The 14,984-nt window shown below is 47.5% G+C and overlaps 3 protein-coding genes across 3 annotated transcripts; all 3 read left to right on the top strand.

The window, feature by feature from the left end:
* The first annotated feature begins 4,076 nt into the window (after nucleotides 1-4,076).
* LOC131282398 (myrosinase 1-like) lies at nucleotides 4,077-9,271 on the top strand. The gene is made up of 6 exons (XM_058311851.1): nucleotides 4,077-4,093; nucleotides 7,088-7,307; nucleotides 7,422-7,994; nucleotides 8,073-8,384; nucleotides 8,707-8,945; nucleotides 9,019-9,271. The coding sequence occupies exons 1-6, from the start codon at nucleotides 4,077-4,079 to the stop codon at nucleotides 9,269-9,271; spliced, it is 1,614 nt and encodes a 537-aa protein (XP_058167834.1).
* A 727-nt stretch (nucleotides 9,272-9,998) lies between these two features.
* On the top strand, nucleotides 9,999-11,601 carry LOC131282984 (lactase-like protein). Its single transcript, XM_058312545.1, has 3 exons — nucleotides 9,999-10,187; nucleotides 10,253-10,819; nucleotides 10,900-11,601. The coding sequence occupies exons 2-3, from the start codon at nucleotides 10,271-10,273 to the stop codon at nucleotides 11,599-11,601; spliced, it is 1,251 nt and encodes a 416-aa protein (XP_058168528.1). The 5' UTR covers nucleotides 9,999-10,187; nucleotides 10,253-10,270.
* A 1,297-nt stretch (nucleotides 11,602-12,898) lies between these two features.
* Nucleotides 12,899-14,601, top strand: LOC131294354 (lactase-like protein). The gene is made up of 4 exons (XM_058322402.1): nucleotides 12,899-13,099; nucleotides 13,176-13,748; nucleotides 13,819-14,366; nucleotides 14,436-14,601. Exons 2-4 carry the CDS (start codon nucleotides 13,194-13,196, stop codon nucleotides 14,599-14,601), a joined length of 1,269 nt encoding a protein of 422 aa, XP_058178385.1. The 5' UTR covers nucleotides 12,899-13,099; nucleotides 13,176-13,193.
* Nucleotides 14,602-14,984: the final 383 nt, after the last annotated feature.

Raw genomic sequence — 14,984 nt, 5'->3', positions numbered from 1 at the left:
GGCAGTGTTCATGCACAAATGTATTCGCAGGGTCGTTCACGCCGTCATGAAGATATTTCATAACGTTACAGCGACCAGCGGCCGATAAAAAAGTAGTTCGATGCTAGGAATTATTATTGACAATCCGGAGGTGACCTGGTGCTAACAGCTGCGTAGGTAATACATTGCCTTCGACCACGATATGCTAATGCATCTAGTTGCATGCCAACGGGCGGTCCGATCGTGGGTGCGAAGGAAATCGTGCCACTTGCGCTGTCCAGGATTCTCGTGCAAGATTTGCGTGATGCCAACAAAGTACGCCCGAATCGCAGACGGATTCGAAAACGATCGATGTGCTGATTACTTCCGCCATCTGGGGCAGGTTGACGCATGGGATTGGCGGCGGAGGGAGGCCGTTGATTCGGTCATTATGTCAACAGAATGCCAACGTTCCCGCAGGTCTATTTAGATATCGCTTGTCCGGTTGCATTGCAATTTGCTTTGTCGGCTTTGGTTTGATTTGACGTCATGGGAACTACCCGCTCGATCAACGCAGCCATCAAAAATATATTTATATCAACCGGGCGTGAAAAGGGGGCACGTGCTAAGAGGTAACCGCGCCCAGGGGATTTTAAACCGCAAAACGACGATTTAATGAATCATGCTTAAGAAAAAAGAAGGGGGAGAAACCAACCTGTGCGTGTTCCCGGAGGAGGGAAAAGTAGTTGATTATTTTTCTAGCCTCTTTCTGTAGAGGTCGCGAACGCTCTGGGACGACCGTCTGTCGCGTCTATGTTGTTTTGTTTCTCCGTGCTTAATTGGACCGGTTACAGATAGAAACCACAGCGGCCCGGGGAGGGGCAGAATTTCCCAAAAGCTTCCCAGAGAGCCCGGCGCAGATCCGAGATAGGTGATTATACTCACGTAGAGATGATTTAGATTGGAGAATCTTCCTTAACCTGGGAAGCCACACCGAAGGGAACGTGATTTCCTGAAGCACGTTGTAAACATTTCACTAAGGTAAGTCGAGCTGAGGGATTGAAATGGGATGGGATTTTTCTAATACATATGATTCAATATTTGTTTTAGTTGCCAGCACTTTCAAGCTATCTTACTGGTACTGCTGTTAGCTGGTTGAAAGTTAGTATCAAAATAATTGTTTTTAGGAGTTCAAAATTTAGAATCTACAATACATAAAGTGTATTTGAATTATTAAAAAAATATAAACAGATCCGTAATTGTTCTTCTAAACTTTATTTCGGAAGTATAAACAGGAACTTGTTGGTTTACATTAAACTGGGTATCCCAGAAGATATTTGGGAATTGCATGCCATACTTATTTCAACACAAGAACTGAAATTCGGAAAAAAATGTACTGAAACCAAAGAAAACTCGATGAAAAATGAAATCCGGTTTCAATGTCCTTAGAAATATCATTTACATTAACCTTAACAACCAGCTAATCGCTTACGCGTGCCCGTTTTCAATAAATTCTGGATCTAAATAAAACGTCCATTTGGTGGCACGCCGTAAGCTACCAGAACCAGAATGAGAATTTTCTCACCAGCATCCAGTAAGGTACGGTAGCGCATATCTCGAATCTCAACATCAGAATCGCCATTACCAACGCGTGCGGCTGCGCAACGGAGGCTGGCTGAAGTCCTCGGCCAGGGTCTCAGGTCAAACGCGCAAGGGGATCATTTGTCAGCGAAATCGGAGTGGGTTGGAAATTATGACAACAAACCGGGTACCGAAGGACAATCTCCCTCACTCACCTCGCTGACAAACTCTCCCGGCGCGCGGTTGGCGCAAAAGAGATCTTCCGATGGAGAGGGGTTTCCCCAAAACGACTAGGAAGTACCAAGAATGTCGCGAGGCACGAGAGTTAAGCGGCGTGTGATTTTTTCCCTTCTTGATCCTCTTTGATCTGTCCCCTGCCGACCAAGGGTAGTCATTTCCCAGCAGGTCCGTTGACCTGGTAATGTTGACGCACAATTAGTTCGTACTACGCCGCAGACTTTGGAAGGTGCAGCCTATAACCACCGGAGTTCGATGATGGCTTGCGCGTGTCAGTGAAGAATAAGTACAAGCCTACGACGAAAGCTTCCGAATATCCAAATATTCGTCCGGCTGGTCCCGGATGGTACGGAGTGGAAGGAAGATTAATTGTCAGTAGCACCGGAAAAACGATCGCTTTTCGGCAAGCCACAGGGTTGATCAAGCCCCTAAGCCCACAAAGGCCCAAAAGACGCGACGTGCGCCGCGGGCACAAACGAAACCATTCCGCAAGCCTACCGGGGATGGTGGCTGGCAAAACCGCCCCATTCCGGTTTTCCCAGCAGCGGCCGCGCGCCGCACAGTGCCACGCTTCATATAAATACGGTTCAGCGGGCCCTGGTGGCGGTTAGTCTCTTTGCTCACCTGCAGCACCGTGGTACAAGCAACCGAGAGCGAGCGTCTACCAGTGGGGCTCCTTGCGGTGCACGGTGGTACCTTTAACGATCGTCGATCGTCGACCAGAAACAATCGAAGCGTTACGTAACGCAAGTGCCCAAAACGAAACACTACAGAGCTGCGCGTGAGCCGCAAAAAAAGGGGTTTGTCGCGAGAGTTTGCGTGTTGCAGTGTGTGAATTGTGCTGCGAGTGTAGAAAAAGAGAACCATTTCAAGTGACAATAGTAGAGAACATTGTGTTCAAGCCAAGCAACTGAACTCTAAGGCGCCATATTGTTTGCCAAAAGGGCGGTGTGCTTCGAATTCGAAATCCGTGTGTACTCAACGACGAATCGGGGTCATAGGCGGCTACCATGATACCTCGAGGCAACCCGTTTCGTGACGTTTTGGCAGTGTAAGTGTGGCTGCTGGGTTTTGAGGGTCACAGGGAGGCTGCGTTGCACGCACGTACGCACGCACGCACGCACGCACGTTGCATGAAGAGATGAAAGGTTCGGCAAAGAATGGTGAATCAAGCGTAAACGAAGCAGAACTTGATCGCCTGTGATCGATGTGGGTTCGTTGGGACTGACCTTAAGGTAGATTTCTGACCGTGAGCTCCATTGGTCCGGACATGAGCATGGTGGCGTTTTTCCGACCCTGGTGGACGTTCTGTGAGGTGTTTCCAAAGCTCGATCTCACGAGACAAAATACTGTTATGTGCTTATGATAATTATTCGTCAATACAATCTCTACATTGGGTAACCAAATTTCACGAATTATGAAAAACAAACCAACAAACGGTGGGAATATAAATGGAGTAATAATCTAACTTACCTTTGAGTGCAGAAAAAAACCTACATGAAGGGTAGAAGTTGTCTTTAATCAACGTGGTGTTAAATAATTTAACAACCTAATGATAAATAGAATATCATTTGAATTGAGAATTGATTGCCGATATATTTGTTAATGTATCGCTGATTTTGTTAATTGTCATCCAACCACTAGGATTTTTCGATTAAATCGATGTTCTCCATCATATAACCATAGTAACGCTTCGTGAACGAGAACTTGTTACCATGGCAAACCGATAATTGAATGCTAATTTACTCAATTAATTAAGATCGGGATTTTTGATTTGCAAATATATTGGACAACAAATTTAAAAACTTTAATGCATGAAAGCTCTATTTCAGATAGCTTGTGTGAACTAAACTCTGTATCAACACATGGTACAGCCTGAAATATCTGGTTACATTTGTTTATCTCGAAAATGCGATTTACATCGTGCTCACGCCTACGAACCATGTCCGAATGTTATGGCCATTCGGAAGTTTGTTGTTGCGTATAATTATGCCCATTCATATTGCATTCGTCCGTTCCTCCGCTTGACCTTGAGAGGAATGCGATGCTCTCTCGTACGTTGCGTGAGTGGATCCCGCCGCAACGTTTTCCTTTCACCGGGAAAATGTAAATACAAGTGTGTTCAAGCCTATCGCCCAGCCAAGTACCGGATGAAGCTCCCAATAGCGACGGCTCCCGCGGGATAATTAGTCGAAACCGCGCTGAAAGCCATCAAACTTAATTGCGATTCGATCCGTTGAGGTCCAACGTTGAGGCACGTGGTGATGGTACGGTTGGTCATTAATTACCTTCCGAGTTGGATGAAACACATTGTCGTGTTTCCTATAAAGTACGCCACTTTTTGTTCCTCCAGCGACTCATTACAACGAGTGGCTCTCAGTTGTCTGTGTATGTGGATTGAATATTTCCCCACAAAGCACGGTAAACGTAGCTGGGACTTTAAACCTTGGTTCTAAAGCCAGGCTTCCGTTCTGTTCGTGGGTAGTACTCGGTATCAAAAAGTACATCGATTTCATCAGTTGTGCAATCGTCCGAGTTCTGCACGTCTAATAGGCAAACAACCTAGACCGTGAAGTTGTTGAAATGAGCACTGTAGCGATCTGAAGTTCTTAAATCTAACGAGGCTTTTCCCTACCGACACCTACTGTCGATACCGCTCCACCAATGCTAAAAACTTTGTGCACCGGCAATGCAGTTTACCTCCGAATTCTGACACCACGTCCGGCACCGGAATGTTCCGTTCGCACGTCGTTGGCAGGTTCAGGGATCTGGCCGCCACCACCGGTGACACGCACCTTGACAACCCACAGGTTCATTGTGGTGCGTTTGAATTGCGAGCGTCAATTCAAGTACTCGCAGCTTAATGATATGCGCAAAAATGTGGTCGTCAAATTGAACAAGTTGCTCTCTACCGATGGGGTATGTTTTTCCTCCATCTCTGTAACGTCCATTATGCGTACTAGATGGTGGAGTCGAGCACGAACCGTTCCGGACCATGTCGAGGATTTAACTCTCCTTAATCAGGGACAAGCCAACCAGCAATCATCGATCAAAGTTGGTGCCAAAATGGTTGTGCCAGTTTTGCCTCATGTTAACACAAGAATCCTGATGTCTGAGCAAATAAAACCAGGAAAATAAAACGGACCAGGTACGCCCGTTTTTTTCTACACCTGGGTAAACCTTGGTAAGAAAAGCCCACAGCACGGTGGCAACATTCTACGGCACGCAGTAAAACATGTCGTCCATCTTGTCGTTGCTAAAGATTACAGATATGAATGGTAATTGTGACAGATCGATTTGCAGCATAATGAATTAATTAAAGCCCCTCCCCTCACACTACCATTTACCTTGGTATCCAGAACAGGAATGCACTCCGGGGTGACGGGTTTTCGACCATATAGCAACACTTTAAAAGACGACTCTACCGGCTGCAACAAGGCCACAATGAGCCCAAATCGCCGATCTGGACTGATTTGTTTTATTTCCAAACACGAACCCGTTGTGTTGCATTTTTCCTTATGCTGTTTACAACGGGTTGCGCGTATGTTCGAGCGTGTTCGAGTAATAAAACTTGTGAATAATTATCTACCGGTCACTTTTGGAATGAATTCGCTACAGCTATTGCTCGCAGGTGTGGTGTTTAATCGGACGCAAAAACTCATCGATACCGACACCGGGAATGGAATTGAAAAACCTTGCGTGTATGTTGCTGCGAACCATGAGTATGTAGGGACATGTAAATCATAAATTGTAAAGTGTTTTATGACTTTGAAATCCAATATAAGACCGAGCTTTCGTTTGAGGACTGGTTTGCCCTTAAGGCGCAGGATTTCCGACTCCGGCAGTTGTGGGGAATTGGTAGAGGGTGCGGGAGATGTAACTAGTTTGTTGAAATGTTCATTATCAGGTATTACTGTTTCTTCATGTTTTCCTTGTGTCGGTTTTAATAACGCCTACATATTCGAGAACGTTGCATAGCAACTTTCACGAATCTTTTACCCTTTGTCAAAAATGCAACCACTCGAATTGCGTAATGATAAACTGATCTTTAGGTAATAAAAATTGTGTTTGCAATATGGTTTACCACATAGACAAACCAGATCTCATTTATTAACACCACCACGAGCAAAAAATCTGACCTACTAATGAAAGGTTCGGTTTGGACTACAGGTGCTAATTAAGGTGTTTAATTCGCTCCTGTTACAGCACCGATTAGCGAAAAATTCCCCTCACGATAAATTTCGTGATTATCCAAGGGGTTACATAAGAAAAAAACATACACATCTCACTCTGGTAATCACACTGTTCCTGTTAACCAGAATTGAGTGGCGTCGGTTGGAAAGGAATAAGGAGCGTTAGGTTGATTTATTTTTTTCCTAACGATCACGATCGATTCTTTTCCCATGCTATTATTGTTCAATTAATTCCCTCATCATCTTCTTAATGCCTCTCATGGACATACTTTGAAAGACGGATGCACTGAGGCATACCTCCAGAGGGTCATTGGATTAGTCGGTGACAGCTCCGATCCCGATAAATCATTCCAATGTTAATAAAATCCATCAATTTTAATTAATTGATCTCTTTATTTATGAATTGACTTTATAATGAACCTTAAAGAGCCATCACCATCTGTTAGCCATTTGCAACCAAAATACTCGGATCAACACAGTCCCCCGTATTCCTTTGTCGTTGGGTTTGTTTAAGTTTGTATTTCATTCTGTTTAGATCTCTGATTTGAATAGTAGTTTTTCCGGATTCTATAGTCACCCGGCACTTGGGCCAAAGTGACAGTACACCTGTCCCGGAAGCACCTGTTGCCAGCTCGAAGGTGGTTCACTTGATTTTTAAATATCGACGGCTAGCAGGATTCTGCTAAACGTGCAGCCGGTAATCTAATTTAATACGACAAATATCGACAAAAGTGGCGGCGGGAAAATCGGAGTATGTCCATACCAAAGGGAAGTTGAGGAGGTGGTTGTTGAAATAAATTGTCCACCACACGCAGGGTCGAAAAGGGTAATTTTCTGTTGCCATTGCATATATTAGCTGATCGAAAAGTAAATAAAATGCGTGGTCCGGTGTAGCACATCTAGCAGCAGCGTGCTGGATCGATAATGGATCAGTGGTGTACTATACGGAGGTGGCAATTAACCTCCCACTCCTCCGTTGCGGTGTGTTTGTTTTGTCGAGCGCACATTATTCCTGTCAACCGCACGTCCCTCTCAGATCACTGATGTTTGTTGTTATTCGTAGGAAGTTTGTTTTCTTTAATCGCATAATTAATCCGTCAATTATTATCCCAACTCAGCCTCGCCCTGTTAGTCCTGGCGCCGACGATCGAGGGACGGTTCGCGCGCCGATTTCCGTCCGATTTCCGCTTCGGAGTTGGCAGCTCCGCGTACCAGATCGAGGGTGGATGGAATGCGAGCGGCAAGGGCGAATCGATCTGGGATCGCATGACACACCGGCATCCGGAAAAGATTGCCGACGGCAGCAGCGGGGATGTCAGCTCGGACAGCTACCATAATGTAAGTGTCGGAATACATTAGAAAGGAGTTGGTTTTTGTTCCTTCGAGGAGTCCACCTAAGTTGGCCAGGATCACTAATTGTTGGAATACCATTTCCTCGGGTGGTTCTCGTAGTGGCGAAGGGACGTTCAGATGGTCCGTGAACTCGGTGTGGACGTGTACCGGTTCTCGCTCTCCTGGCCGCGCATCATGCCGAACGGTTTCGTAAACAGCGTTAGCAAGGCGGGCGTCCGGTACTACAGCAACCTGATCGACGAGCTGCTGCGGTACAACATCACGCCGATGGTGACGCTGTACCACTGGGATCTGCCGCAGCGCTTCCAGGAGTTGGGCGGCTGGACGAACCCGGAAATCATCGGCTACTTCCAGGAGTACGCAAAGGTGGCGTTCGAGCAGCTGGGCGATCGGGTGAAGATCTGGACGACGATCAACGAACCGTGGCACGTGTGTGAGCATGGATACGGTGTGGACTTCATGGCGCCGGCCCTGGACTACCCGGGCATCGCGGCTTATCTGTGCGGTCACAACCTGCTGAAGGCGCACGCCGAGGTGGTGCACATGTACCGGCGAATCTTCCAGCCGAAGCAGTTGGGTACGATCGGCATAACGCTGGACACTTCCTGGCCGGAACCGGCGACCAACACGGAGGAAGATCGTGCCGCCTCCGAGGTGGCTGCTCAGTTTTACGTAAGTTTTGGCGTTGCCCTCCAACGGAATCTCCTGCGGTATCTTCATCCTTTGACCTCGTGACGCTTGCCATTGCAGCTCGGTTGGTTTGGACATCCCATCTTCTCCGCCACCGGAAACTACCCGCAGGTTATGATCGACCGCATCGGAGCGATGAGCCGCCAGCAGGGTTACAGCAAGTCTCGCCTGCCAACGTTCACGCCGGACGAGATCGAGCGCATCAAGGGTACGGCCGACTTCTTCGGCATCAACTCGTACACCAGTGTGCTGGTGCGCAAGAACGATCGCAACAATTCGGCCAACTTTCCGGTGCCGTCGTTCAACCACGATATGGGTGTCGTGGAATCTGCCAGCCCGGACTGGCCGAAGAGTGGTTCCGTCTGGCTGCACGTAAGTACATCAGGGTGCAGGGCTGCATTCTCGGGGCCTACAAATTATAGGCGCCCATAATGAGGTTGTCGGAAGCTACCAGCCCTCAAAACCAGCTGGTCAAAAGCACGCGCCGGAAGATTAATGAGACCAATTAGTCACATACTTCCCTGGTTTGTGGGGGCCGGGCTCTAGTACTCAGGTGCTTTATCAGCCGAGTGCTGAGTGGGCCGACACCGGAACGCCCTAGAATTTGAAGGCCACCGTGCACAAGTGCAACTGTGGAGATTGGTATCTGATTTTACAACTCGTACCATTTGTGTGTGTGTGGTCACCCTGGCAGGTCGTGCCGTCTGGAATGAGCAAGCTGCTGAACTGGATCCGGCGAGAGTACAACAATCCAACGGTCTACATCACGGAGAACGGTGTGAGTGATCTCGGTGGCACTAACGATCTGAAGCGCATCGACTACTTCAACTCGTACCTGGAGGCCGTACTGGACGCGTTGGAGGATGGGTGCAACATACAGATGTACATCGCGTGGAGCTTGATGGACAGCTACGAGTGGAAGGCGGGTTTCACGTAAGTTTCCTATAACCCTTACAACATCGGAACCGATCCCGACCGATAACCTTTTCTCCTTTTTCATCTGCAGGGAAAAGTTTGGCTTGTACCATGTGGACTTTAGCAGCCCGAACCGGACACGTACGCCGAAGGCGTCGGCCAAGGTGTACGCCAACATCGTCCGGACGCACCAGATCGACTGGGGCTTCCGGCCGACGCCGGAAGTGTTCATACTCCCACCCTCGCCGTACCAATCCGGCAGCGAGCGGTTGAGCGCGAAAATACCTGTGATCTGTTTGCTCGTGGCCATCGCCGGTGCGCTAGTCAAAGCTCTGCTCTGCTGACGGTACGAGTACCCCCGGTCAGAGTCTCCCTCCGATCGAAAGCCGGTCGTGCGCCGTCACTCTACTTGTAAGAGATTTATTTATGACCGCCCTTGTGAAGCGTATGTGTGCCTTGTGTGAGATAATAAGTTAGGTGTTAAGTGTAGGCTCTATCGATAACGACGATGCTACCAGATAATAAAACGCAAATGAACTACCGTACCGGTGTGCCTGGGATGTTTTATTTGTTACACAAAAACAGCTGTTTCATCCATCGAATCTCTCTTCGTTGGTCGATCAGGGGGGAGAAAAAAAGATTGCATGTTTAATTTAAATATAGCATCGTCCAATCTCTCGACCCACACCGCTGCACAGTCGCTATGGATGGACAGAATAGGTGAACTTTTAACTTTTTATTTTCCGTCCCCTGGACAGATGACATCACAGTGGAGTTTTTGATTGATGTTCTTGATAACGGTCGCCTAGCATCAGCACGGTTTGGCATTGATGAGTTGGCGGCCTTCAGTCTGAATTGCATTCTTATAAAACCTGGATGTCCTCCCGTGAGGCATTCGGCATTCGGTAAGTGTCATCCGGTGGAGATACTTCGCCGTGAGTGTCTTCAGTCAACATGCAAGTTTTTCTGTTTCTCGCGTATGTTATCAACCAGTGTGTTGTGGCAGGTTACACAGCTGCTTTGTTGGAGGTAAATTGACCGTAATTGTGTCATTGCAGTGCACTGGCAGTGGCCGCCAAAGGTGGGCGACAGTTTCCACCACACTTCCAGTTTGGTGTAGCAACCTCGTCGTACCAGATCGAGGGTGCATGGCGAGAGGATGGTAAGGGAGAGTCGATCTGGGATCGGTTGACACACGAGAAACCGCACAAGATTGCCGATCGCTCGGATGGAGACGTTGCCTGCGATAGCTATCATCAGGTGAGATCGGGCACACTTGGAGGAAATGCTGGCGTGAGCGTAATTCTTCGTTGGGTGTTTTCCAGTGGCAACGAGACGTGGAGATGGTCCGTGAGCTAGGGGTGGACTTCTACCGCTTCTCGATCGCCTGGACCCGCATCATGCCGACCGGAATGAGCAATAGTATCAACCGCAAGGGTGTCGAGTACTACAACAACCTGATCAATGAGTTGCTCAAGTACAACATCACCCCGATGGTGACGCTGTACCATTGGGATCTGCCCCAGAGACTTCAGGATATGGGAGGTTGGACGAACCGGGAGCTTGTCGAGTATTTCCGCGAGTACGCCCGTGTTGCATTCGAGGAGTTTGGTGATCGGGTGAAGATTTGGACGACGTTCAATGAGCCGAAGCAACCGTGCAAGGAATCGTACGAACTGGACGCGATGGCCCCTGGATACGAGTTCCCCGGTGTGTACAGCTACCTCTGTTCGCACCACGTACTGCTGGCGCACGCCGAAGCGGTTGCGGTTTATCGAGCGCAATTCAAGGACTCCCAAAAAGGGATCATCGGTATGGTAGTGGATTCGTCCTGGCACGAGCCGGAAACGGAGGATGACCGGGAGGCATCCGAACGGGCAATGCAGTACATAGTGAGTATCGGTTGCTCCCGTCACTGTTCTTCAAGGAGTTGTGTTTGAACTAACTCTTGCCTTTGTATCGTTCCCTACAGCTTGGCCTCTATATGCACCCGATTTACCTCGGCAATTACCCACCCGGTCTAATCGATCGTATTGGAAACCTTAGCGCACAGCAGGGTTTCCACAAATCCCGCTTGCCCGTGTTCACGCCGGAGGAGATCGAGAAGGTGAAGGGATCGTCCGATTACTTTGGCTATAACGCATACACCACACGGTTGGTCCGCCAGAACGGTGCCGACAATCCAGCCAAATACGCCGAGCCATCGTTCGAACACGATCGGGACGTGATCGAGAGCGTGGATCCTAGCTGGCCTTCAGCTGCGTCACCCTGGTTGAAGATCTATCCACGAGGTATCTACGAAACGCTCCGCTGGATTCGGGACGAGTACGGCAATCCACCCGTGTGGATCACGGAAAACGGAGTTAGCGATCGTGACGGTACGCGTGATTTGCAGCGCGTGCAATACTTCAACTCGTATCTGGATGCGGTACTCGACGCCATCGACGATGGGTGCGATATACGTGGTTACACCGCGTGGTCACTGATGGACAACTTTGAATGGCGCGCGGGATATTCGGAGCGCTTCGGACTGTACTACGTGGACTTTAATGATCCGGCGAGACCACGGCACGCGAAAACGTCGGCGAAAGTATACGCCAACATCGTGAGGACACGCTCGATCGATCCGGACTATCTGCCCGAACCGGATGTGCTGATTCCGGCTCGAGGCTAGTGAACAGCCTCTTAATTTTAATGCAAGCAGCCATAAATATGAGAAATACAATTTCACATGCGTAATTTTAATGTTTCGGGTACAAAAAAAGTGACTGGTTTAGGTTGGTGGGGCTTATGAATATCTTCATTTTTTTGGAAATGTTTCTTATGACTTAATAAATGAGGATAAAGCTGGAATTGAAACAAATATAAGCAGTTTAGCAGTGCTATTCTTGACAGACTATAGCAAATAGATTAAAGCAAATAACGCCCAAAATAATGTAGATTTCTCTACCATAGTCGAAGTAATAACAAGTGTTGAAATCAACCAAATATTCTTAAAGAACCTCAATTTGGTTTTTTGGGATACTGAAAAGATTTGTATTGTGATTGTGGAGACAAAACAAAATAAAAATACTTATCGATGGGTATTATGCACCGGCTTATGTAAGCCAGAATGAACCGGTATAAATGTAAGAAAAATTATCAAACTGTCCAAATTGTTCATACTTGTTGCTACCCCAACTGGATTTACTCAAAGGTGTAAATATTTAACATCTACAACACCTACATGATTAATTTTCGGTATCTTGCTTGATTGAATAATGCATGCAATCTGATGCGATTCTTGAAAAATGGGATCTGAATGGGAACTCCTTTTATAGTTATAACTCGGCCTAAAAACATTGTTCCCGAAAATAATTAATTGGTTTGTTTATTTTGCATGCATTTTGTGACGTCATTCATTGTTGTAAGTCACATAAACAGGTACAATTCATTCCGTCAATTTACCGCATAAAAGCATGGAACTTTCTAGTTGAGATAAGAAATTTGGTTCATATTTTGTCACACTATATATTTTGACCACATATGTTATCTCTGCAGACCAGACAACGAGTGCTGGTCGTGTTAAATTAATTACATTATGATCCCCCCCACTGGCATGGCTGCACTCTCCATAAGATAACGGAAGCTCCAGGGGACCCCATTGATTGTTGCTATATTGATGTTACCGAACAGCGGCGCAAAGATAAGAGGTACATTTAACGTGGGAAAGAGTCTATAAGGTATTGTCCTTACGTCCGTTGGTATAGCTCCATGGGATTAGGCTGTTGATAGCGATATCGATATCAGATGGAAAGTTGATACCAGTTTTATAGTGGGCCCCGTGCCATTTTCTAACGACAGTCCAGTGTCGGTCGTATTGGAGGAAGGTGGTTCAGAATGACACGTCTTTGCACATTGTAAGCTGGATCGGTGTAACATTTGCGTGTACTTTGGCTTCAATAACTTGTTTTCCCTCCATCAGAGTGCTCCTATTTTTTTCTGCCGTTTACGGCCAGCGGCGGTTTGCAGATGATTTCAAATTTGGCGTAGGAACTTCCTCGTATCAGATTGAGGGAGGTTGGAATGAAGATGGCAAAGGAGAGTCCATTTGGGATCGGCTAACCCATGAACACCCGGAGAAGATTGTAGACCTCAGCAATGGTGATGTTGCCGCCGATAGCTATCATTTGGTGAGCAGTTTATATCTCTAGCAACGAGGAAAACTAGCGATCATAACACAAAAATTGCCAATTTTTCGTTCTCTAGTGGAAGCGTGATGTAGAAATGGTAAAGGAGCTCGGTGTGGATATCTATCGATTCTCGATCGCCTGGTCGCGCATCATGCCGACAGGATTCAGTAACGAAGTGAACGAACACGGAATCGCCTATTACAGCAATCTGATCGATGAGCTGTTGAAGAATGGTATCACGCCCATGGTGACGCTGTACCATTGGGATCTTCCTCAGCGACTGCAGGAGATGGGTGGCTGGACGAACGAACTAATCATCGATCTCTTCGTCGAGTATGCCCGGGTGCTGTACGAGCGCTATGGCGATCGTGTGAAGATCTGGACGACGTTCAACGAACCGTGGCAAACGTGCGAGAACTCGTACAGCAATGACGCTATGTCTCCGGGCTACATCTTCCCAGGCATTCCGGCATACCTTTGTGCACACAACTTGCTCAAGTCGCACGCCGAAGCGGTACATCTCTACTGGGACGAGTTTAAGCCGGTGCAGCAGGGTTCGATCGGAATAACGCTGGACTCTAGTTGGTGTGAGCCGGCGTCCGACTCCCTGGAAGATCGTCAAGCAGCGGAACGTTCGTTGCGCTTCAATGTAGGTTGCAAACGCAGGTCATCCTTCGCAAATATAATATACCTTTTATCGACTCCATTATTTCCCTTAGCTCGGTTGGTTTGCTAATCCCATCTTTTCCGCAACGGGTGATTACCCGCTGGAGATGCGGGAAACTATTGCGAGGTTAAGTGCCGCCCAAGGATTTCCTGAGTCCCGACTGCCCAGCTTCACGCCGGAAGAGATCGCACGTATCCGCGGGACGTCCGAGTACTTCGGTCTGAACACCTACGGCAGCTCAATGGTTAAGGCCAACGACGGTCCGTACGATCCAGCTGCTGGACCGTCCCATGAGCACGACACCAACGTGATCGGTTACGCCGATCCGAGCTGGGAACAGTCGGCCTCCACTTGGTTGAACATCGTCCCCTGGGGGATGCGTAAGCTGCTGAACTGGATCCGCGAGGAGTACAACAACCCTCCACTGTGGATTACCGAGAACGGTGTCAGTGATTTCGGTGGCACGATGGATGACATGAGGATCGACTATCTGAACGACTACCTGGATGCCGTGCTCGATGCCATCGACGATGGGTGTGACGTGAAGGGATACATCGCTTGGTCCTTGATGGATAACTTCGAGTGGCGTGCCGGATATGTGTAAGTGAAGCAGGTGTTTTGTTCCAACACTTATTACAAACCGTTTTCTTCAACCTCTTTTGATTTCAGTGAAAAATTCGGTTTCTACTACGTGGATTTTGAGAGCACCGAAAAGACGCGATACCCCAAAGCGTCTTCTAAGGTTCTGACAAATATTGTTAAAACACGCCAGATTGATGTTAATTACCGACCACAGCCGGACGTTCTGATACCTCCACCGCAAGGAAGGCATTAGAAATATGATTTGTAACAAACCGAAATTAATAAAGAGGGTTTAATGTATCAAGCGTTAAAATTATACCTAAAATATTCTTTACTATCACATTATTGAGTTAAACATTGATATTAATTGAAGTGATCTCTATCTGTTGCTATTTACATTTACGAACATCCAATCAATCATTGGCACGACAGTTTGTCTTGTCCGTTTATCTGCACGTATCTCCAGGGATTATTTTCGGCTATTGTATAATTATGGGTTCGATTCCGACCTCGTCTGATAAACACCTATAAACGAGAAGAAATCGACATCTGATAGCATCTTGAAATGTCTGCCTGTTGATAGCATAATCTTCTGCAAGCGACGTGACGATTCGCTCGGGCTACCTTTATAGCGAT

This window comes from Anopheles ziemanni, chromosome 2 (assembly GCF_943734765.1).
Source record: "Anopheles ziemanni chromosome 2, idAnoZiCoDA_A2_x.2, whole genome shotgun sequence".
NCBI lineage: Eukaryota > Metazoa > Arthropoda > Insecta > Diptera > Culicidae > Anopheles > Anopheles ziemanni.
The sequence above is the reverse complement of the archived record's forward strand: the minus strand, read 5'-3'. Positions and strand labels throughout refer to the sequence as shown.